Source organism: Bufo gargarizans, chromosome 10, assembly GCF_014858855.1.
Source record: "Bufo gargarizans isolate SCDJY-AF-19 chromosome 10, ASM1485885v1, whole genome shotgun sequence".
NCBI lineage: Eukaryota > Metazoa > Chordata > Amphibia > Anura > Bufonidae > Bufo > Bufo gargarizans.
The window spans coordinates 68,152,834-68,178,655 of record NC_058089.1 but is presented as its reverse complement, the minus strand read 5'-3'; the positions used below and the strand labels follow the sequence as shown (position 1 = coordinate 68,178,655).

The 25,822-nt window shown below is 42.4% G+C and overlaps 1 protein-coding gene across 2 annotated transcripts in view; it reads left to right on the top strand.

Moving 5' to 3' along the window:
• Positions 1-25,287, top strand: part of CTCF (CCCTC-binding factor) — a 55,881-nt gene extending 30,594 nt beyond the window's left edge. For both annotated transcript variants that reach the window (XM_044269692.1, XM_044269693.1), the window contains exons 4-11: positions 759-892; positions 1,112-1,232; positions 1,735-1,884; positions 12,466-12,626; positions 13,125-13,307; positions 22,090-22,237; positions 23,249-23,416; positions 23,847-25,287. In XM_044269692.1, the coding sequence (XP_044125627.1) occupies positions 759-892; positions 1,112-1,232; positions 1,735-1,884; positions 12,466-12,626; positions 13,125-13,307; positions 22,090-22,237; positions 23,249-23,416; positions 23,847-24,034 (1,253 nt within the window). In that variant the 3' untranslated portion in view covers positions 24,035-25,287. The remainder of the gene's footprint in view (positions 1-758; positions 893-1,111; positions 1,233-1,734; positions 1,885-12,465; positions 12,627-13,124; positions 13,308-22,089; positions 22,238-23,248; positions 23,417-23,846) is intronic.
• The last annotated feature ends 535 nt before the right edge of the window (positions 25,288-25,822 follow it).

Genomic DNA, 25,822 nt, shown 5'->3' with positions numbered 1-25,822 from the left:
CTAGGTGGATTTGTTCAACAATCACCGAGGCGTACTACTCCTGGGACAAGGTTCCGCCTCTCGGCGTCACGACTCATTCAACCAGGGTGGTTGGCGCTTCTTGGGCTCGCAGTCACCAGGCTTCGGCTCCCCAACTGTGCAAGGCGGTGACTTGGTCCTCCTTGCACATGTTCACCAACTTCTACCCGGTGCACTCTTTCGCATCGGCGGACGCTGCCTTGGACCACAAGGTCTTGCAGGCAGCTGTGTCCAGAGCTTCTATGGGAGTGTTTTTTTTTTTTTTTTTTTTTTTTCCTCCATGTGTTTGGGCTCTTCCCTCCCAGTGGACTGCTTTGGGACATCGCACAGTCCTGTGTCCCCCAATGATAACTACGAGATTTTTGTGAACTCTCCTGTAAAATCTTTCTCGCTGAGTTTTCATTGGGGGACACAGCACCCACCAGTATGGATATTTCCTTTTGTCGCTAATGCTTAGCGATGGGTTTGCCAGGAGCGTCCTCAGTTTGGTTCGGACCATTGGCGTTTGTTGCTCTCTCCTGGCTGGATGGGGTATAGCCTGAAGGGGAGGAGTTAACAGTTCTAGCCTAGTGTCTCCTGGTGGCAGCATCAAGCTATACCCACAGTCCTGTGTCCCCCAATGAAATCTCAGCGAGGAAAGAGATTTTACAAGTCCACAAAAATCTTGTGTTGATTTTTGCTAGTGTTACATTCATGATGTTTTGTGATAAAAATTAAGTGATTACTTTCATTTTTATTAGGTACTAGGCCTCATAAGTGCCCAGATTGTGACATGGCCTTTGTGACAAGTGGTGAATTGGTCAGACATCGCCGTTACAAACATACTCATGAGAAACCTTTTAAATGTTCCATGTGTGATTATGCCAGTGTTGAGGTAAGTGGTATTTAGATTTTTTTTTTTTTTTATTTATTTTTTTATATATATAATCATATTCTGGTAATTCACAGCAGACAGGTTGTTAACACTGCTAATTACTAAGGCATGGTTTGACCTATTTTCTGTTCTTTTGGATCCAAAAGAGAAGGCTTTTTTTATGCTTTGCAATTTGCACAATCTTTTGAAAACTAGAGATTCTTTTGTTCTCTTGACTAGGTAAGCAAGTTGAAGAGACATATCCGTTCTCACACTGGAGAGAGGCCTTTTCAGTGCAGTTTATGCAGTTATGCTAGTAGAGACACCTACAAACTGAAACGACATATGAGAACTCATTCAGGTAACTTTTCTTTATTTTTAATTGGCCCAGGCATACATCTGTGGTAAGGTATTGCAGCAGAGGAGGAGACTATTGAAACTGCCGTATGTGCATCACTGGCCACTGCACTATTATGAGATTGATCGCGTTTCCAGAGAGAATGCTGGCTATCTGCCAGAAAACTGCTGCATGCATCCCATTATAGTAAGGCATCTGGCGATGTCCAGCTATGCCCGTACTCTACCAGGACACATTCCACTAGACTGCTAAAATGTAGATGTGGACATAACCTTACAGAAAAGGTAAAGCCACAAGTGGAGTAAACCTTGCTGAATTGTGTGCTGAAAATCTACAGCAGTTTACAGTAGCAGTGACGTGGCTGAGTTTTAAACCGATCTCTTCCACATACAATGTAAGAAATCCACAGCAGTAATTGACCTACAGTGTAGATTTTACATCCCTGCCATGTCAATGTATGATGTGTATTTTACCCTTATAATGGATGCAAGGTCTTGTTTCCTAGGTGAAAAGCCATATGAATGCTATATTTGCCATGCACGCTTTACTCAAAGTGGTACAATGAAAATGCATATATTACAGAAGCACACTGAGAATGTTGCTAAATTTCACTGTCCCCACTGTGATACAGTTATTGCAAGGAAAAGCGATTTGGGTAAGTTTCAGTGCATGTCTTGTTTTATGGTATAGAAGATTGTAGATGGGAGTGGACAGCTCCCTTTTAATAAAGAGCATTAAAATTTAGTTTTTAATTTTAAACATTTGCTTACTAAATTCCCAAATCTTTTCGGCCATTTTGGCTCACAATTGTATCCAAAATCCAAAGTTGATTTGCTCCAAACGTTGTTTTAATGCGGTATGGAGACCTGTCTGCATTGAAAGTCTTTAAACCCTTTCCCTTTTTCACGCTTTGTTGCGGCCATCCATCTATTATCTGTCCTTTAATAAAAATGAAAACAGAATTTTAGAAATGTTTACAGTTGTCATTGAGGGTCTTATCCTATGCAGCCACCCTTATGGGGGCTTAGTTTAAGCGTTACCATCCTCCTGTTTAGAGATTCCTGCTCGGATCTTAAATAAGGCTCATGCACACAGCCGTAGTTTCTGTAATAAATAAAAAAAAATTAAAAATGCGTTGGATGTGGTCCCATTCATTTCAATGGGGCCGCAGAAAATGCAGACAGCACACCGCTTGGCCCTCGGTGTATGCCTATGAGGCTAGAGTGCATGTCAGTTGTGGTGCTGTACGTAAGGAAGAGGCACTCCGACTTAACCTGTAAATCACATAATGGAGGGCCTCATTCACATTGTGGTACAATTATTCAGGTAGTGGGACTTCTACACTCATAAAGCCTATGCACTAAGTGAAAGGCTTCCAAAAATTCCATGGAACTGCGTGCTCACGTCTCAAACAGTTGATGAGCTGCCAATTGTAAGCGCTGCTGCAGCATTCTTAGACCGGCGAAAGCTGTTGATGACTTGCGGAAATGGGAGCACACGTGGCGCACCTTTACCAGTAGCTCAGGCAAGATGGGGTAGGGTTTGATGATGCTTCCCCACTGCAGTGCTACACTGCTTCCAGCTACCGACTGATAGCGGACTGGTGATGCAAGAGGATAATTCTGAGGTGGAGGAGGAGAAGTGGGAGTTGGAACCACTAACGTAGGTGGTGGCCGAAACCCTGATGGAATTGGGGCCCGCAATCCTTGGCGTCAGTAGCACCTGTGCCATCCCAGGGTACGACTCTACCAGCCTCCATATCGTTCACCCAGTGTGCCATCAGGGAAATTGTGTCCCTGGCCGAATGCACTTGTCCATGTGTCAGTGGTTTAAGTTGACCTTCCCAGTAACTGCTTGGTCAGGGCATGGGTGATGTTACGGGACACATGCTGGTGTAAGGTGAGCACGGCACACCGTGAAAAAATGGTGATGGCTGGGGACTGCGTAACAAGGGATGGCCGCCGACATCAGACTGCGGAAGGCCTCAGTGTCCACAAGCCTAAATGGCAACATTTCCAGGGCCAGTCATTTGGAAAGTTGTGAATTTAGTGCTATGGTCTGTGGGTGGGTGACTGGGTATTTGTGCTTGCGTTCAATGGCCTGGGGTACGGACATTTGTATGCTGCGCTGGGACAAGGAAGTGGATGTGGTCGCTGATGGTGCTTGCAAAGGTCCATGTGCAGGGCGGGAGGCATCCGGGCTTGCACATTTTGACACGGGATTGGCCAGCACGTAACACACGGGAAGAGGAGGCAGTGGTGTGACCCGCAGACACAGATTGTGGACCCAGGCATTTAGCACACCTATTACGGTGCTTTGCCATGTGGTGGATCATGCTGGTGGTGAGGTTGCTAGTGTTCACTCCTCTGCTCATTTTTGTATGGCACAGTTGCGAATTACAATTCTTTTGTTGTCCACACTTTTCTCAAAAAAGCGCCCTTACTGCGAAACACCTACCTCTTGGCAAGGGAGTTTTCTGCAAAGGTGTGCTGCGGGGAACAGTTTCAGGCCTATTTGTGTGGCGCGCCGCCTCCCTTTTTTGCCACCCCACTGCCTCTTACAGCATGATGCGGTGCTGCGAACCTTCCCAGGTTGGGACAATGACTTTGTTGTCCACCTCCTCACTCTGCTCATCCTCCTGACTTGACCAAACAACCATCTCGGTTATTGACAACTGTGTCTCATCATCAACCTCTTGGGACTCTAATTGCCGTTGACTTATTTGCAACTGTCTCTTCATCATCCACCTCGTGATACACTAATTGCCGTTCCCCCACAGTCATCTTCTTGTGACTGTGGATGCTCAAGAGATTGGGAATCAGGGCACAAGATTTCATGTCCCTCTTCAAGCGAACTTGTCTAGAGGCCCAAATGAAGGAATGGCACTTAAAAGAGCTCCTCGGAATAGGAGTGTGGGATCACTTGTTTGGCAAGACTCTCCATGGTGGGAGGAAGGAGGATCAGGGTTAGGATTGTGTTGACCAGACTCTTGGCTACTGAGACTGGACTTGGTGGAAGACAGGGTGGTGCTTAACTGACTGGAAGCATTATCTGCTGCAATCTGACCGACTATCTGGTCGCACTTGTCTGACTTTGAGAGCGTTGTCCTGCAAACTGGGACATGAAGCTAGGTATCGTGGATGATTGTTTTTCTTGTGCTCTGGAAGCGGGCACAGTTTTAACACGCCCAGGGCTACAGCCTTGGTGTGCACAATCGGCATCACAGCCACTTTCCTGTCCCTTACTGCTATCCTTCATATTAAATGTTATATATGCTTGAAAGTATGTCACACGTACAGTAGCGTAGTATTTGTAAGTGTATGCACAAAATTTTTAACGGTATTTGGGATGTGGAAACATCACACAGGAGAAATACTGCAGATAATGTCGCTAATAACAGCAGCTGCTAATATAAAATTCAGGGAATGTCACAGGTATTTCGGATGTGGAAACGTTACACAGGAGAAATACCGCAGGTAATGTCCCTGTCCGCAGCGGACACTGTCTACGGAAAAAGTACACTGGATGTCAGTAATATTTTTTGGATGTGCACACGTTACACAGGAGATGTAGCGTAGCTAATGTAGCTGTCTGCAGCGGCTTAACTATTGCATGTTATTTAGCGCAGGATGCGCTAAAAATATATATTGCTGTCCTTTTGAAAGAACTTTTGCGTTTCAACTTAAAAAAAAATATGATTCACTCCCTACACTATTTCCCTTTTTCATCACAGCTCTCCCTGACTAATACAAAGCGGAACACGTGTCATCGGGTGCTATATAGCACCCAATGACTCGTTCTGACCAGCCAATCGCGAATGCCAGTAACCAATCTGGCTACGGCATTAGTGAAGGGCAGTACTTACCTGCACGTTTATTGTCTGCGTAGCTGAATACCGCCATGAGCCGAGCATTGAGATGCTCAAGCCGAAATAGAGTCCAGTTATGTGATTGTTTCTTTTATCTACATACTCACTTGCTTTCTGATGTTGTGCTCCCACAAAGCAGCTGTGAGATATATTGAGAGGACTCCTGTCTATTATATGCATGAGCTCAGGAGTCCCCTCAATGCATTATACTGCTGGGTTGTGGGAGCAAGAAAATAATGAAGTATAGAGATAAAGATCCATAACTAATCTTCCTCATATCTGTAAAGAATAAATCAAGGCAACTGGACGTACTGTAGATTTCTTAAACTTTTCGCTCATTCTTCCAACAAGCTTTCTCAATTCTGAGTGACGTACAAAGTGAGTGTCTGCCACATACAATGCTGTCTTTACACCTTTTTCTGGGAAGTCTTTATCACCTACTGACTCCAATTAGGATAATGGAATCAACACCTTTGACCCAATGCTGGGTATAATTACCAGATGTGGATTCAGTTACATATTTATTCCCAGAATTTTTGTACAGTCACTCGAATTGAGAAAGCTCGTTGGAAGAACGAGTGAAACGTTTTCAAGAAATCTACAGTACGTCCAGTTGCCTTGATTTATTCTTTACAGATATATACCATGACCTGGATAAATGAGAACCTTCAGACATTTAATCTTCCTCACTTACACTACACACCGCATATCCTAAGCCATAAGGTTGATTGCATACATTTTACCCTTCAGATGCCGCGGTCAAATGTGATCATGTCATTTTTGCAGTCCGGAAGCGGAAGTCTACGGGTAACCTGTTACAGCTCTGAAATAGCCCAAAGCCTCAAGCAGGCTTCGTAGTCAGTTTCAGAAATATACCAATACAGGGCACTGCGTGGCAGCATTGGATTGTTATATTGCAAATGAAGTGTTGAATGATGGCTATATAGTCATCAATAAACACAATGGTCAATCTAATGACTTTAAAAAAAGTTCAAATCACACCCCCTCCCCCTTTCCTTAAAATAAAAATACTTAATAAAAAAATAAACATTATGGGCATCACCATGTACGAAAATGCCCATACATTTAAAATATAACTATATTAATAGCGTAACGGGAGGGGGGAGGAAGAAATAAAGACTATTTGCCAGTTTTTGTCACTTCAACTACTATATATCTCTATCTATCTCTGAAAAGAACAGATAATCTTGATTATAAAGATTATTTTTCACGTTTTGCAATGCGCACAGGGATAATACTTATATGAATTGGAAACTTATTACAAGACCTAGGAGGGCATATAAAGATCTAATTATGCGCAGAAGGCCTGACAGTGTCCCTTTAAGGTCCAGCGCCCTACATGTACGGCGGGTTGATTGGGTGGATGCAGGAGCTGCACCTGCCTGATCAGTGGCATGGGTTCGGCAGTCACTGATAGCCAAACCTCTACTGTATGCGCCGGCATCGGTAAAAACACTTGCACTGCCATAGTCAGAGCTGCCTGTGCAAACTTTTTTTTTTTACATTTCAAGTTTAAAAAAAAAAAAAAAAAAAAGCAGCCTTTACCCAAAATAAAAAATATTGTAAACAAAAAAAACGGGGAAAAGAGAAACTTAGACACATTAGGTATTGCGGCGTCTGTCTCGGCTTGCTCTAACGCTACTTTCACACTAGCGGCAGAACGGATTCGACAGGCTGTTCACCCAGTCGGATCCATAAGGTGTTCCATGAGGGGCATGGCGAGTTCATAGAAGGTGTGTTTGTATATAAAAAAAAAAACAAAAAAAGTGTTTGCCAAAGCATATGAACACCGCTGCCTCCTCAGCTCATAAGCCTTGGCAAACGTATATTTTTTTTAAATTTTTTTTTATACTGCAGAGGAGAAATCTCGTCCAAGCGCAGCATACACCGACTTTTGTGTAATCTGACAGCAGCGCAATGCTTCTGTCAGAATGCACATCAGTGCTGCAGCTGGTCGATTGGTTGGTCCACTTAGACGGTAAAAAAAAAAAAAACAGGCCGCAACGCAATAAATTTATGAACATGAACTTTATAATAACATTTGAACAAAACATTAACTTTATTGAACTCTTGGAACAGAACATTAACTTTTTTGCTTACCGGTGATTATTATTTTATTTATTTTTTATAGGACAAACTAGGGCTGAAACGATTATTCGAATAACTCGATTAAATCGAGTCAAAAAATTCATCGATGCAGTTTCCCTGCATCGAGGAATCGTTCAGATCACGTGATCACGGAGCGGGAGTGAAATTGAGCGGCCAGCACAGCGGAGGAAGGAGGAGGAGGGAGTCTCTCCCTCCCCACTGTGCGCGGCTGCCGCTGAAGACCAAGTAGGAGGAGGAGGGGAGGGACTGTGGCCACTGCGCCACCAATGAATGTGCCGGCCATATCCCACAGGGTCCCCCTCCCTCCCTCCCCAGTATTAATCATTGGTGGCAGTGGCCACAGGGTCCCCCTTCTCCCCCTCATCATTGGTGGCAGTGTCAGTTCCGATCGGAGCCCCAGCAGTGTAATGCTGGGGCTCTGATCGGTTACCATGGGAGCCAGGACGCTGCTTAAGTCCTGGCTGCCATGGTATGTTAGTGAGCAGAGAGCAGCGCATTATACTCACGTGCGCTGTGGCCGGCGGTCGCTCCTTCTCATAGGTCTGTGCGGCGCATTGCTAATGCTGTAAGCATTAGCAATCCGCCGCACAGACAGAAGAAGGAGCGACCGGCGGCCACAGCGCACGTGAGTATAATGCGCTGCTCACTACTAACATACCATGGCAGCCAGGACTTAAGCAGCGTCCTGGCTCCCATGGTAACCGATCTGAGCCCCAGCATTACACTGCTGGGGCTCCGATCGGAACTGACACTGCCACCAATGATGGGGGGGAGGAGGGGGACCCTGTGGCCACTGCCACCAATGATTAATACTGGGGAGGGAGGGAGGGGGGGTTGCGTTACCAGAGGGGGCATATCAGAGGCTGGGGGGAGGGAGGGGAGGCAGATCAGAGGCTGGGGGGAGGGAGGGGAGGCAGATCAGAGGCTGGGGGGAGGGGGGGGAGGCAGATCAGAGGCTGGGGGGAGGGGGGGGAGGCAGATCAGAGGCTGGGGGGAGGGGGGGGAGGCAGATCAGAGGCTGGGGGCAGGCAGATGAAGAGAGAGTGGTTAATGGAGGCTGCAAGCACCACCTTTGCATGTATAAAGTTATTGGTTTAGAGAGGGGTTAATGAAGGCACCTCCAAGGTGCTTTCATTAACCTCTTCAGACCAATAACTTTATACATGCCTAATGCCAAGGTGCTTCCATTAACCCCTCCAAACCCAATGGGCATGTATAAAGTTATTGGTTTGGAGGGGTTAATGGAAGCACCTTGGCATTAGGCATGTATAAAGTTATTAACCCCTTCAAACCAATAACTTTATACATACCTAATTACGTACGTTATTTTAAGTAGCTTTTTCTTATTAGATTACTCGATGAATCGAGAAATATAATCGATAGAATACTCTATTACAAAAATATTCGTTTACTGCAGCCCTAGGACAAACCCTCTCCTTCCCCATGGGACAATGTGCAAAGCGCAAATCGCCCAGAGATGTGGCGAAGTACATTATGCACTTTGTCCCAGGTGAAAGGAGAGGTTTGCAGCAGCTGTGAGTGAAAGGGCCTTAACAGCCCTGTGTGCCTGTCCTGTGTAACGTAATCCCTATGCTAATAGTGTACCTGTGTGTGTGTGGTACTTCCGGAAACACTCCCCTAAGCATAGGGCAGGGTGCTCAGGGCAGTCAGGACAGAAATAGCAGGTGTCACGCCTTATGCCACTCCTGCTACAGACACGACATCTTTTTCGGGTGGCGCTTGGGTTGAGGTACCAGCAACGACATTGGGGAAATGTTTCTCGTGTAGACGGCTCACTACACTGGTGGATGGGGCCATGTAACCTCCTGGATACAGGAGGTTCTCGATCTCTTCCTGAAATTTGAGGAAGGATCCTGTTCTCCCAGCCTTACTGTAGAGAACAAAACTATTTTATGTACAGCCAATTGAATCAAATATACAGACACCACCTTATACCAGCGTCTGGTGCGGCGGGACACTAAATAAGGCGCCAACATCTGGTCATTGAAGTCCACCCCTCCCATGAGCAAATTATAGTCGTGGACCGAGAGGGGCTTTTCAAGGACACTGGTAGCTCGTTCTATTTGTATTGTCGTGTCTGCGTGAATGGAGGAGAGCATGTAAACGTCACGCTTGTCTCTCTATTTCACCGTGAGCAGTTCTTCGTTACACAAGGCAGCCCTCTCTTCCCCCCCCCCCCCCCCCCCCCCCCCCCTTGCAAGACGGGTGGTAACGAGCCGTTGGGGGAAGCCCCGGCAACTAGGTCGCGCGGTGCCACAGCAGCCAATCTGTTCTAGGAACAAATGCCTGAAGAGGGGCACACTTGTGTAGAAATTGTCCACATAAAGATGGTACCCCTTGCCAAATAAGGGTGACACTAAGTCCAAGACTGTCTTCCCACTGCTCCCCAGGTAGTCAGGGCAACCGATCGGCTCCAGGGTATGATCTTTACTCTCATAGACACTAAATTTGTGCGTATAGCCTGTGGCCCTTTCACAGAGCTTATACAATTTGACCCCATACTGGGTGCGCTTGTTTGGGATGTATTGTTTGAAGCCAAGGCGCCTGGTAAAATGTATAAGGGACTATGAGGGCCAAGTTTTGTGGAGCTGGTAAAAAGCTGGGTGGCCTCCGGGACGAGAGGTGCTGTTGTCACTAAAGTGCAGGAAACGCAGGATGGACTCAAATCGTGCCCTGGACATAGCAGCAGAGAACATGGGCATGTGATGAATTGGGTTCGTGGACCAATATGACCGCAATTTATGCTTTAGGTCCATGTTGAGGCGAAGGCCCAGATTTTTTTTTTTTATTCGGGAACTTGGACGGGTTTCCACCGGAAAGACGGCAAGCTTCCCGGGTTGGCGGCTATAATTTGAGTCCAAGAGCTCCGCAGTCAAGAACAGCTCATAAAATCCCAGTGCCGAACCGATCTGAGCTGTCTCAACCCAAACTCCAGACTGGGCGGTAAAAGGGGGAACTACTGGTGCGGCTGAAGTTGGGGGAGCTGCCAATCAGGGTTTGCCAGCACCTCAGGGGCTCTACGGGCCTGTCTGTGCAGTGGCTGTGACGAAGGAACTACTGCACGTGCCACCGTACCAGCTTCAACTGCCCTTCTGGTGCACGCCACTTCATGTTGTACGGCAGTGCTGGTACTAGGTCCAGGATGGGTTGCGCTGCTGGTGTATGCCTCACCGTGTAGTCCGACAGCGCCAGCCCCACTCTGCTGCTCTTGAAGCGAATCCTGCGCAACCTGTGGTCTAGCAACACGGGGCCGGGTACGCCTGGTGGTATCGGGGACCTCAACCTCCTCGTCCGAACTTTGGGTCAGACTGCCACGGCTTTCTACAGGTTCATATTCTGACCTGTATACCCCTTTTTTGCCATTTGGTCAACTAAATTTAGGGGGTATTCCCTAAAACTACCCAAGAAAAAAAAGCAAGTCTGTCTAACAAATGGGAGGCTAGCGAAGTACCGGAAGCCGCTGCGATTGATAAAAAAAATATCAAAACTGATTTATTTATTTTTTTATATCGCCGCAGCGCTTGTGAAGTGATTGTGCAGTGATGACATAAAATAATTTTTTTGTCACTGCGGCGGGGCGGGCGTCAGTAAACGCACATGTCGGCAACCAATCAGGCCTGATCAGGCAAACACTGCGTTTTGGGTGGAGGCCGAGCTAAGGTGACACTAATACTATTATATATCTGTGATCCGTTCTGATCACTTACAGATACTATAAAAGTACCAATGCTGATTAGCGATACGCGAATCAGTGACTGCGGTGGGCTGGGCGCTAACTGCCTAACAAAGGGGCCTAAACTATGCTAAACCTAACCGTCAATACTAGTGAAAAAAAAGTGAGTTTTCACTGATCACTTTTTTTTTTTTTTTCCCTTTTACTAGGTGATTGACAGGGGTTAATTGGGGTGATCTGGGGCTAAGTGTACTGTTGGTGTGTACTCACTCTGAACTGTGCTCCTCTGCTGGAACCAACCGACGAAAAGGACGAGCACAGAAGCCATTTAACACCTTATATTTTTAAATATCAGGTGGTATGTGGCTTCTGATTATTTTCAATAAAATGAATCAGCCTGCCAGCGACGATCATTGGCTGGCAGGCTGACGAACTTGTCCTCTAACTTCGCGGGCTGGCTATGATCGTAGTCTCGCGAGATGACGCGCCGGCGCGTAAAGGTGCCTGAGTCGGCCGCCTCCGGAACGCGATCCTGCGTTAGGCGGTCTGGAGGCGGTTAAAGTGGGTTTTGGAAATTTTCTGAAAAACTTCCAGATTTGCTTCTAAATTGCCTTCGAACATCCCAAAAAAAGAAAATGTCATTTACGAAAGATCCAAACATGAAGTAGACATATGGGACATGTAAAGTAATTATTTTAGAAGGTATCGCTATCTGTTATGAAAGCAGAGAAGTTGATGTTTTGAAAATTGCACTTTTCAAACTTTTGGGTATTTTTTTTTTTATAAATAAAAATGAAATATTTTGACTCATTACCATGAGTCATGATGTAACGAGAAATCAATCTCAGAATGGCTTGGATAAGTAAAAGCGTTTTAAAGTTATCACGGCATAAAGTGACACGTCAGATTGGTCCAGATAAAAAAAAGTTTGGTCCTTAAGGTGAAAAATGGGAGGGTCCTGAAGGGGTTAAAGACCATACCAAGTCCTAGCCACTTTTATGTAAACTTCTAATCCACTGTGAATGCATTAAAAGAAATAAACGCTGAAATCCTGTAGTATCATTCTGACACTTCACATTCTTGAAATCAAGTAGTGATTTCCGAGGTATCAGTTAAAACCGAAGCCGAGTTCGGTTCTAAGTTTTTTAAACTGGTTTTCCAATTTAAAAATCTAGTACCAAAGTTATTCAACGAAGTCACGAGCGACATCGAATAATTAACTTTGCCTTACAGCCAAAACTGTTAAAATTTTAATGTGGCAAAGGTATATTCACACTTATGACTTGTAAACTGTAAAAAAAACAAAAAAAAAAACTTGGGCTACTTTTACACTAGCATTGTTTAAATCCGGCATTCAATTCCGACACCGGAACTGCCCGCCGTATTCCAGAAAAAAAACTGATTACATTTGAATCCTGATCAGGATTTTGATCACAATGAAAAAATGCATTAGAAAAAACACGATCCGCCATTTATGGACTTTTTTTTTTCCTTCACATTTTTCGGGTTTAACATGCAATTTTTTCATTTTATTCTTGATCAAGGTGTGCATTTACGGAAGCAGCATTCCTTCATTGAGCAAGGCAAGAAGTGCCGCTACTGTGATACGGTCTTCCATGAGCGTTATGCCCTCATACAGCACCAGAAGTCTCACAAGAATGAAAAAAGATTCAAATGTGACCAGTGTGAATATGCTTGCAGACAGGTAAGTTACCTTTTGGTAAAGTATATTGACATTTTCTTAATGTTAAAGGGGTTGTCTGGATTCAGAGCTGAACCCAGACATATCCCTATCTTCACCCCTCCGATGCTTTCCCTAGCCCTGCGCTGTATCATGCAGGGCAAGTGCTTCTGCCCAGCAGTGTTCCTGGTGATGTCACAACTCTGATGGGCTAGCTTTAGCGCTGCCCTAGCCGTTTTACAGCCTGCCCATTAGTACCAATGATGTCACCCGGTTCACTGCTGGGCGGAAGCTTCCACCTAGCGGTCACTATGGAGAGCCTGGTAAGTCACCGGATCTCCTAAAAATGCCTTTGCCCTGCGCGGTGCTCATATTACAATGCTCATCAGGAGGTGTGGTCTTGTTCACTTTTAAGTGTTTTTTGTTTAAACTTTGTGTGTGTGGATAGAGATTAGAGAGAGAAGGTGTGTATAATGTTTTTTTTATTTGTGGAAGTTTGACTACATTATTTGTTTTATTCAGGAACGTCACATGATAATGCACAAACGTACCCATACTGGAGAGAAACCATATGCATGCAGCCATTGCGACAAAACGTTCCGTCAGAAGCAGCTTCTGGACATGCATTTCAAGAGATATCATGATCCTAGCTTTGTTCCTGCTGCATTTGTGTGTTCAAAGTGTGGAAAAACCTTTACGCGAAGGGTAAGATGTTGGAATAAACTGTTTTTCATAGAAAAAAGCAAAAGCTGCTCTTTCCTATTTTGTACTGTTACGTTGCTTCAAATAGGTTGTTAATGCAAAAAGACCTAATAGTACAGCACTGCGGTGGTGAGGACTTCAGAACTGTCTGCACCATCACTTTCAGGTGGCATCCTACTTTCAGTGCTAGGTTGTGATTATTATTTTTTTTCTCTTTTTCCATCATCTGAAATTTCATCATCAATAAGAAAAGGGTTACATTTTTAATCTATCAAAAACATACAATTTTTTTCTATACATAGACAAATATTTTCAATCCCCATTTACCCACTCTCCTACCACCCTTATGGGGAGGGAGAGGGGGATGTGTAATAAACAGCAAGGGGGAAAAAAAAAAATCCTCAATCTATCCAGCCCTAAAGTAACCACTTCTTCCATATTTCATCAACACTTTTTACTTTTCTACTATGGCCCTCCATCACTCGTTCTTCTTTAATCAGGTCATCAACTGCTTTTCTCCACTGCCGAACTGTTGGAGGGTCAGCCCCTACCCATTTCTTAAGTATTAGGAGTCTAGCTTGAAATAGCACTTTACTCGAGACCATTCGTGTATCTCTATTTAGGCTCAAATGTTTGGTTGCCCCCAAAATAGTCACGGGATCTTCTGATATTTGAACCTTCAAAATTAGGTATACAGTATCTGTTATTTCTGTCCAGTATCTGGGCAGTCTTGGGCATTTCCAGAAACAATGTATTAAATCAGCATTCTCTCCCCCACATTTTGTACAATCATCCGAAACTCTAACACCCATTCTTTTCAATATCCGTGGGGATCGATGCAGCCTATGAACTACTAAAAATTGTGAGATCTTATGTGAACCCCTGTTTGAGACTCCAGAATAATTTTTTAAAGCATCGTTCCATTTTTCTTCTGTAAAGAATTGAAGTTCATTTTCCTTTTTTGAGCAAGTATTGTAACCCGTTTCTTTTTTCCCTCCATCAATATCTTGTATCTTTTTGCCGTTATTCCTCCTCTTTCACCCACGTTGGTAAATTTGTGCAATAATTCAGATCTTTCCATCTTATATTTATCCTCTTGCATAACTGTCCACAATGCATTCCTAAGTTGGAAATATTTATATATACACTACGTGCAGAATTATTAGGCAAATTAGTATTTTGACCACATCATCCTCTTTATGCATGTTGTCTTACTCCAAGCTGTATAGGCTCGAAAGCCTACTACCAATTAAGCATATTAGGTGATGTGCATCTCTGTAATGAGAAGGGGTGTGGTCTAATGACCAACACCCTATATCAGGTGTGCATAATTATTTCCTTTGGCAAAATGGGTCAAAAGACGGACTTGACAGGCTCAGAAAAGTCAAAAATAGTGCGATATCTTGCAGAGGGATGCAGCACTCTTAAAATTGCAAAGCTTCTGAAGCGTGATCATCGAACAATCAAGCGTTTCATTCAAAATAGTCAACAGGGTCGCAAGAAGCGTGTGGAAAAACCAAGGCGCAAAATAACTGCCCATGAACTGAGAAAAGTCAAGCGTGCAGCTGCCAAGATGCCACTTGCCACCAGTTTGGCCATATTTCAGAGCTGCAACATCACTGGAGTGCCCAAAAGCACAAGGTGTGCAATACTCAGAGACATGGCCAAGGTAAGAAAGGCTGAAAGACGACCACCACTGAACAAGACACACAAGCTGAAACGTCAAGACTTGGCCAAGAAGTATCTCAAGACTGATTTTTCTAAGGTTTTATGGACTGATGAAATGAGAGTGAGTCTTGATGGGCCACATGGCTGGATTGGTAAAGGGCAGAGAGCTCCAGTCCGACTCAGACGCCAGCAAGGTGGAGGTGGAGTACTGGTTTGGGCTGGTATCATCAAAGATGAGCTTGTGGGGCCTTTTTGGGTTGAGGATGGAGTCAAGCTCAACTCCCAGTCCTACTGCCAGTTTCTGGAAGACTCCTTCTTCAAGCAGTGGTACAGGAAGAAGTCTGCAAGGTAAGAAAAACATGATTTTCATGCAGGACAATGCTCCATCACACGCGACCAAGTACCCCACAACGTGGCTGGCAAGAAAGGGTATAAAATAAGAAAATCTAATGACATGGCCTCCTTGTTCACCTGATCTGAACCCCATTGAGAACCTGTGGTCCATCATCAAATGTGAGATTTACAAGGAGGGAAAACAGTACACCTCTCTGAACAGTGTCTGGGAGGCTTTGGTTGCTGCTGCACGCAATGTTGATGGTGAACAGATCAAAACACTGACGGAATCCATGGATGGCAGGCTTTTGAGTGTCCTTGCAAAGAAAGGTGGCTATATTGGTCACTGATTTTTTGTTTTTGAATGTCAGAAATGTATATTTGTGAATGTTGAGATGTTATATTGGTTTCACTGGTAAAAATAAATAATTGAAATGGGTATATACAGGTCCTTAAAAAATTAGCATATTGTGATAAAGTTCATTATTTTCTGTAATGTACTGATAAACATTAGACTTTCATATATTTTAGATTCATTGCACACAAACTGAAGTAGTTCAAGCCTTTTATTGTTTTAATATTGATGATTTTGGCATACAGCTCATGAAAACCCAAAATTCCTATCTAAAAAAATTAGCATATCATGAAAAGGTTCTCTAAACGAGCTATTAACCTAATCATCTGAATCAACTAACTCTAAACACCTGCAAAAGATTCCTGAGGCTTTTAAAAACTCCCAGCCTGGTTCATTACTGAAAACGGCAATCATGGGTAAGACTGCCGACCTGACTGCTGTCCAAAAGGCCATCATTGACACCCTCAAGCAAGAGGGTAAGACGCAGAAAGAAATTTCTGAACGAATAGGCTGTTCCCAGAGTGCTGTATCAAGGCACCTCAGTGGGAAGTCTGTGGGAAGGAAAAAGTGTGGCAGAAAACGCTGCACAACGAGAAGAGGTGACCGGACCATGAGGAAGATTGTGGAGAAGGACCGATTCCAGACCTTGGGGGACCTGCGGAAGCAGTGGACTGAGTCTGGAGTAGAAACATCCAGAGCCACCGTGTACAGGCGTGTGCAGGAAATGGGCTACAGGTGCCGCATTCCCCAGAAACAGCGGCAGAAGCGCCTGACCTGGGCTACAGAGAAGCAGCACTGGACTGTTGCATGTCATTCGGAAATCAAGGTGCCAGAGTCTGGAGGAAGACTGGGGAGAGGGAAATGCCAAAATGCCTGAAGTCCAGTGTCAAGTACCCACAGTCAGTGATGGTCTGGGGTGCCATGTCAGCTGCTGGTGTTGGTCCACTGTGTTTTATCAAGGGCAGGGTCAATGCAGCTAGCTATCAGAAGATTTTGGAGCACTTCATGCTTCCATCTGCTGAAAAGCTTTATGGAGATGAAGATTTCATTTTTCAGCACGACCTGGCACCTGCTCACAGTGCCAAAACCACTGGTAAATGGTTTTACTGACCATGGTATTACTGTGCTCAATTGGCCTGCCAACTCTCCTGACCTGAACCCCATAGAGAATCTGTGGGATATTGGGAAGAGAAAGTTGAGAGACTCAAGACCCAACACTCTAGATGAGCTTAAGGCCGCTATCGAAGCATCCTGGCCTCCATAACACCTCAGCAGTGCCACAGGCCGATTGCCTCCATGCCACGTCGCATTGAAGCAGTCATTTCTGCAAAAGGATTCCCGACCAAGTATTGAGTGCATAACTGAACATAATTATTTGAAGGTTGACTTTTTTTGTATTAAAAACACTTTTCTTTTATTGGTCGGATGAAATATGCTAATTTTTTGAGATGGGAAATTTGGGTTTTCATGAGCTGTATGCCAAAATCATCAATATTAAAACAATAAAAGGCTTGAACTACTTCAGTTGTGTGTAATGAATCTAAAATATATGAAAGTCTAATGTTTATCAGTACATTACAGAAAATAATGAACTTTATCACAATATGCTAATTTTTTGAGAAGGACCTGTTATTGTTTTTTAAGTTGCCTAATAATTATGTACAGTAATAGTCACCTGCACACACAGATATCCCCCTAAAATAGCTAAAACTAAAAACTACTTCCAAAAATATTCAGCTTTGATATTAATGAGTTTTTTGGGTTCATTGAGAACATGGTTGTTCAATAATAAAATTAATCCTCAAAAATACAACTTGCCTAATAATTCTGCACTCCCTGTATATCCTTTTGCGGTATACCAAACTCTCTAACCATTGTGTTGAAGTCTTTTAGTTTACCCTGTTCAAATATCTGGTTTAAGTTTTTCCTCCCATTTTTTTCCCTGTCCATATAAATCTTAATCCCTTGCAGTTCCTTAAGGTTAATATTTTTCCAAATAGGTGTATAGTGCAAAAACCCTTTAATCTCTAATATTTTTTTAATTTCCACCCATATGTATTCCAATAAGTTTAAGACTCTATTTCCGATACTATTTCTCCCCAGTGTACCTGATTCCAACACCTCTAAATAATTCCATTCTTCTTTCCACCCCAATCTATTTACTACCTGCCTACCCACTAAACCATCTAAACTACCTTTTATGTGGCCATATTGTGTAATTATATAATAAAAAAATAAAAAAAAACAATTCGGAACTGCTAACTGGAGTATCTCTCTTTATTCTGGGAATCGTACCTTTCCAAAGAAAATCTCCCATTAAACTGTAGAGTAGTCTAAAAGTACCCTACGGCAGCCTGACTGGGGCATTTTGAAGAACATACAGTATTTTAGGGAGGAAAACCATTTTTATTAAATTTACACGACCCTGTATTGAAACTGGTAATCTTCGCCAAACATGTATTTTGGCCCCAAGTTTTTAAAGGGAGTACATTTAATTTTTCATATTCTTCTATATTTCCAGAAATTTGTATCCCTAAATATTTAAAGTTTTCTTGTTTTCCAAGCACCTGCACCTTTAAATCCCTCTGGGGTTGTGAATCTCCCAACATCAACATGTGATTTCCCCCAATTGATATTTAATCCAGAAAAACAACCAAACCTATCTATTATATCTATAACTCTATTAAACTGATCCCCAATATTGTGCGTAAATAACAAAATGTCATCCGCATACATTAACAATTTTTCCTCCCCGCCCTCATAGTGAAAACCTTTACTCTCCCTGTCATTTCTTATTATGCATGCCAAAGGTTCAATCGCAATAGCGAATAATAGTGGAGAGAGAGGGCATCCCTGCCTAGTGCCCCGGTATAGGGCAAGGGGCAGGGACAAGCTCCCGTCCACCATCACTCTAGTCCGAGGATTGTGATATATTAACTGTATCCACCTTATAAATCCTTCCCCTATACAGACCCTTTTTAATACTGTCCATAAATATTCCCATTCAATACAGTCGAATGCCTTTTGGGCATCCAATGATAGTACCGCTTTCTCTCCCACTTCTGATCTATTGGCTTCAATATTTAAAAATGACCTTCTTATATTTGAATATATCGTTCTACCAGGTATAAAACCTGTTTGATCTTCATTTATTACACCTTTAACCACCTTTTGATAGCCTATCGTCCAAAACTTTTGCCGAAATTTTAACATCCGTGTTTAAAAGTGATATTGGCCTATATGATCCAGGGTCTAATTGTTCTTTGCCCTTTTTTGGAATTAGTGTAATAATTGCCTCTTTCATGGAATCTGGTAGATCCCCGATTTTTTTTTATTTTTTTATATTCATTTTTTTAAGCCTCATCCAATGTTTTTAATTCGGGTACTAACACCTGGGAGAAAGTTTTAGATATTTCAAAAGGAAGCCCATCGCATCCTGGTGCCTTTTCAGATTTTACCTGCCCCAAAACCTTATTTATTTCCGCCATTGAGTTTTCTTTTTCTAAAAATTCTTTTTGGGCCTGGGATATCTCCCTAAGGGGAATCTGGTCTAAGTATAAATCTAGTTCTTGTTTTGAGTATTGTACCTTGGACTTGTATACCTCCTGGAAATATTCCAGGAACACTTCTTTAACTCCTTCAGGTGTATTAATTATTTCACCCATTTTGTCTTTAATCTCCCCTATCAAGCATTTCTCTTTAATTTCTTACTATATTTGCCAAAATATTACCAACTTTTTCTCCCTCTGAGGCTAACCGAATCCCTTGAAAAAGTAATTATTTCGTACTTCTCTCCATTTGATATACCTTTAACTTTTCCTGTTCTTCCTCCCATATTTTCTTATTATAATCAGTAGGGTATCTTATACATGTTGTTCCTGCTTCTTGAAATTTTTTTTTTTCCAATACAGTCCCCCTTTCCCTAGTAGTTATATTTCCAGTAATTCACTTTTTTTTTTTAAAAGCAATCCTCTTAAATATGCTTTAGCAGTGTCCCAAAAAATTAGCCTACTTATGGAATGATTATTCTCCCTAAAAAAATGTTTTAATTCTTCCATTATACTTTCTTTATCTGGAATCATTGGTAACCAATGGGGGTTGAACTTAAACGGTGGTAAAGCCTTCTTCTTTTTATTCAGATCTAGTTCCATTACCACCGCATTGTGGTCTGATAGGGCCATGGGCAAATACTTTATTTTAATCCTGTTGTAAGACATTAAACTTTTATTTCCCAGGACCATATCTATTCTAGACAAAGTTTGATGTGTTTTAGAATAACAGGAATACATGATTTCATCCGGGTTCTGGAAGCGCCAAACATCAATTCAATTAAATTCATGGGCTAGTTTATAAAAATCTACTTTTTGTGTTCTTCCCCCTCTGCTAGACGTTCTATCCCTGAGTGGATCCATTACTGCATTATAGTCTCCTATCGCAATCATTATGGATTCCTGTCTGTTCAACATAAATCTATACAGTTGATACAAAACATCTGGCTTATATGGTGGAGGAATATATATATTTGCAATTACCATTTTAACCCCTTCTATATTACAATATAGAAAGAGGTACCTGCCATGATCATCAGCCTCATATACCAGACACTCAAATTTAATTTTATTATGATAAAATCGCCAGCATAATTGCCAAGCAACAGTGAGAATAACCTCTCAACAAGTCCCATAAAAAAAAGAACACTGGAACCTCTTTCTTCCAAGGTGTACCGATACCTCCTGCTCGCTGCCGACTGCACCGGTCCCTCATAGCATCTGGACGCCTTACCACCACTCCACTCCCATCAGCCCCAGCAAGCCAACAACTCGCCACCCCAGTGGCAGACAGGTAACATCGCTGACCACAATATCAGGCATATCTGGGCGCCAACAAGCTAAAAAGCAGGGCAGAGGCAGCGACAGGACAGGAGAATCCCCGAACTTCAGTATATCGGCAACTCACCAAGCAGGGTCGGCGTCTCACATGGCAGGGTCAGCAAACAGCAAGCATGCGATCCGGGCGGCCAGCGTGCGGGGGGCGGAGCCTAGCGTCGCAAGTCTGACGCTCTCATGCTGGAGTTGCACCGCTAGGTTCTGAGTTAAAGGGATTGTCTCATGAAAAATATTCTATAGTTCAAAACAGCATCTAAATACTTTAAGAATTCCATGCAATTAAAAAAGTAGCCATAGTTATTCAATAAAATGTATCTGTATAGCGCCACCTGCTGTCTTATTTCTTTGTCCTGCCGCACATCCTCAGCGTCGTCCTTTATCTGCCTCCTGAGCTGTGATAGGGAGAGCCTGGACACGCCCCCTGAGCTGAAGCAGAAAAGACACTCCCCTTGAGCTCTCTCGGCTTGATATAACTCTAGGAGAGCAATGAATGTGGGGCACAGGGCTGGTTCTACCTTTGTTAGAAAGATATTGTATACTAGAATTTTTTGTTGGTCATGGAATAACCCCTTTAATTTTAGCCCTTAGCCCCCTGTGTAGCTCTATAAATTCATATGTACTGAACCCCCACTAGTGGTGGCTCCAAGCAGTTCATGGTGGGTATGGAGCTTAAAAGGGGAATATTAATGTATTGTATTTCTGGCACTTTTGCAGCCTAAATATGTTGAAAAATACTTAGTTGGGTCACTTTATTATTGGCACTTCCTACTTTTGACCTCAGCCGCACGTAGCTCATGAAAGAAGGCGCGTCATGAGCCAGCATGATGGGTATGTAAGGTGTGCAAATAGGCCATCTTGCACACTCATCCCTTGTTGCGGTAATGATTAACAGGTGGTTGATCTAATAACTTTTTTCTGGACGAGCGTGCTATTTCTGAAACCGCAGTTTATGAACTGTTCACCTGCTTTTATGGTGAAAATGCATCATGAGAGGACAAGTGGCACCATTTCATGCAAAGGTTTCTAGTCTTTGTAAAGGGGATAGATATAGATATCTCCATCTCTCATCCATTGCGCCCTCTCCTCTGCATTTTTCTGGTACCTGCAGCTGATTACTTGTATCAGTCGGTAGGAGCGCTCAGTGTCAAAACCCCCTGATATATTGATGACCTATTCTGCATATAGTTCATAAATATTTAGAGACCAGAAGACCCCCCCCCCCCCCCCCCCCCTCTCCTCATGCACAAATGCTGTGGCATACATTCAGACTATTACTGCTACAGCAAGTCAGTGTCCTCAGTGGCGATACTAGATTGTACAGCATTAGACCATGAAGCCAACAATTCGCGGTAGCTGTCACATTGATGAATCAATACATTTCTAGTTCTATAAGACTGTGCACATATTTGGGATTGCATTTTCATGGCAGGTTCCTTTTATTGCTTAGTCTGTACCTGCAATGCTTTTTTAATACTTGTATGAACTCAATTTCGCTCCTATGTTATCTCTGTGATCACATTTGTGCTCTTGCTTCTCGCTTCAGAATACAATGTCAAGGCATGCAGATAATTGCACTGGCCCTGATGGTACAGATGGCGAAAATGGTGGGGAAGCTGAGGCAATACATAAGAAAGTAAAACGTGGACGCAAGAGAAAGATGCGCTCCAAAAAGGAAGGGTCCACTGATAGTGGTAAGAATATACAGTTTAGGAAAAGAGAATTTTAGATTTTGTAGATAGCTTGAATCATCAAAGATCTCTGTAGTTTTGCAAATCTTTTATCATTTTGTCCCTCTCTGCAGTGGTGTGGTTAGCTCTCCATATTGTTCTCCTTGGCATTTCTAGGAGACCTTAAAAGCCAGTTGGGTGGGTACATTCAGCTCTTGGCTACCCACCTTTTTGTTCTGGTGATCTTTAGTGTTCAGCAAACTTGCGATTTCCAAGTTCCGGTTATCTAAGAATTCTGTAATGGGTTCTGTTACCACAGACCATAACTGAATTCTATGAAAGCATGCACCAAGGAAGCCTATATAATGGCCAGCATAGACTTCTATTATGATGGAATGCCTCTTATAGGCGTCCGTGGTGCATACCGTCAGAATTCCGCTATGGTCCGTGGTGATGGAATTCTTAGATAACCTGAACGCCGAAATTGCAAGTTTGCTCAACAATACTGATCTCAACTTTACTATATTATGTGAGATATAAGAAATATCACAGCTGGCACTGCCACACGTGTCTGTATGATCACATAAATCACTTCATCGCACTGACTCAAAAGCTTCACGGTGGTGATCTGCTGGTGATATAGTCCATATTATGGTCTCCAAGAATAGATAAAAGTACCGCGGCACTCACCATCAATCTTGAATTGCAGTTTATTTCATAGTTACCAAAAAGGTGGTGGACATGGAGCAGTACACAGGTGTATGAATCGGCAACAGCTGTTTTGCGCTTTGTCAAGCCTTGACAAAGCACGAGTTAGCGCAAAACAGCTGTTGCCGATTCATACACCTGTGTACTGCTCCACCTTTTTGTAACTATGAAATAAACATCAATTCAAGTTTGATGGTGAGTGCCGCTGTACTTTTTTCCATTTAATATATTCTGAGCTGAGAAATGTGTACACTCCTTTGGAACTCTTTAATTTTCACTTATAAGCTTCTTGGTGCTGAAGGTTTGATTTTGTATTACAATTTTTAGAGGATAATGCAGATCCAGACTTGGATGATGAAGATGACGAAGAGGAGGAAGATGAACTTCCAGTTGAAATAATAGATCATGAAGCAGAACAGTCACTAACTTCACTATCCCCTCCTGCTAAGAAACGCAGAGGAAGGCCACCCGGAAAGACTAATCAGCTGAAACAAAGTATGTTTCTATCGTTTTATTTTAATCAAAGGTGTGAAATTGCCTTGAACTTGTTATAAAAAGCATCCCATTTGCATAAAGTTAGAATTTTTGTAGGCAGAAAACTGGTAAAGTTGAGTAATGTGCCCTATTGACTTATGTGGGAAATCTTTGTATATGTGCTGTGACCTGTATGGGGTGGATGATCTGCGTCCTCTGTCTAGAACAGGTCAGCCTATTATAAGGCTCAGTGGTCGGAGAGAGATTTCAGGGATTTTTTGTCTTTATTTTTATATAATGGTGAAATATGGAATATAGGTAACACAGAAAATTAGGAAGGATAATTGACTGCAAGCAATCCGGTACTTGTATGCTGTATCTGAGCACCGTTAAAAACCTAAGATTCTTTTCAGACTATCAGATAATGCTAATACTTTTTTTTCCCCCCCAGCTGCTACAGTTATTCAAGTGGAGGATCAAAGTACAGGAGAAATTGAAAACATCATAGTACAAGTGAAGAAAGAAACTGACATGGAAGCAGAAGTAGTAATAGATGCTCCACCAACTGTTCCTACAATTGAAGCACCAAATGGAGATCTCAGTACTCCAGAGATGATATTTAGCCTGATGGACCGGTGATGAATAAAGGATCTTTTGGCTTCTGATTGAACTGGCAGGGGCTGTGTTTAAATGGCTCATTTCTATTTTATGGGAAATGTTTTATTTTTGTTTCTCTTTTTGTTAATTTAGCTTTCAGTAAATTTTAAGGACTTTTACTGAACCGGTTAGGCGGAAAGGTGGTAATACACTTTGTCTGTCTAAGGATGTGGTCTTCAGTATATAAAAAAAAAAGTGAAGTCATGGACGCCTAGAAGTTGTACGTAGTGTTGGTGGCATTTTAGAGATTTCACTAAAAGAAAAGTGACTACTTTCTTAGTTGCTTATTTTTACGTTTTGGCATTGAGATCTCAAGCAAGGGTCTTACCCAATTTAAAAACGGATTAACTTGTTCTTTTAGCAAATTCTTTCATTTTTTTAAATGGTATTAGGCATATGTAAAAAGATAAATGTCAAATGCAGATGGACTGGCTATAAAATCAGCTATTACTTTTGTGTAAATTGTTTTATTTGCATTAGTGAAAATTGAATCCTGATGAGGCCTACATTTTTATTGTAAAAATTATGGCATAAAACAGATTATTCCCAGAAGTACAACTGATTGCTACACATGGATGTCCATCATTAGTATATATAGCATGCTTAAATGTATTTGATTTTCTTTTTCAGAATATGGCTTTGTTGTGCAACACTTGATTCTGTAAATAACTTTTTTACATTTAATCTTTTTCTATTAAGAAATTTCAATAACTGTGGCAAGATGTAGTCAGTCATTTTAATTGCTGACTTGGGAAGAATGAATATACATAAATGTCCTTGGATGATAAAATTTGCAAATCTTGAACCAAAAGCTACATGTTGGCTGTTTTTTTTCCCCTCCGATCTCCATACTGTCCATGACCATAAATTAAATTATGCATAAAACATATTGACACTATATATATATATATATATATATATATATATATATATATATATATATATATATACAATTATATACACATATACACACACACACTCATATTAAGTGAAACTCCATTCCGTTTGCCTGTAATTTAATTTTCCCTAAATGTTCTCTTTTTCAACAACTTTCAGTTTAGATTTTGTAAAGTCCGTTCTTGTGGATTTTCTTCATTTTATAACCTTCTGTCCTGTGATATTTTCATTTTAAGAGGCCAACATTGTTTCATTGTTAAAATATTGTGATGGGCAAAAAAATAGGGGTTTTCCAATGCGAATGTACTACTGTACAGCTAATAAATAATGTAGGATTATTTTGTCTGATTTCTTTGTAAATATACCTGTTCCTTTCTCTTTGTCACTTATGAGCAGGGCCAGACTGGGAATCTTATTTTGGCCCTTGAAAAAAAATGTCGCCCTATGTTGTAGGTGGGCACAAATGACAGAAGGTGGGAGTAACACAAATTGGCATGGTCAGCTCAAGTACTTGGAGCGAGGACACAAAGGCCGGTCCAGCAATACCATAGAAGTGCAGCACAATTTGCTGTCCCAGCAGAGCCAAATACCACAGTGCAGCACAATATCACCATTCAGAGGATGATATCGCCATCCTGAGTCTGTTGGCCCACCGAACATTGACTAATTGGGAAGTCTTAAGGTAGGGTCAATGGCCCATCTGCCCCTGCTTGTGGGCAGTATAGTTGCAACACATTTTGCAGTGTAAAAAAAAAAAAAATAAATCCTAATGGCTATTCACACCTTTTTTGCATTTAATTCTTTCAGAACCTTGAAAATCTGTTTGCAAGCTGCTACAATTTTCAGACTTTTCATGTGGTCATGTCCCTTTCA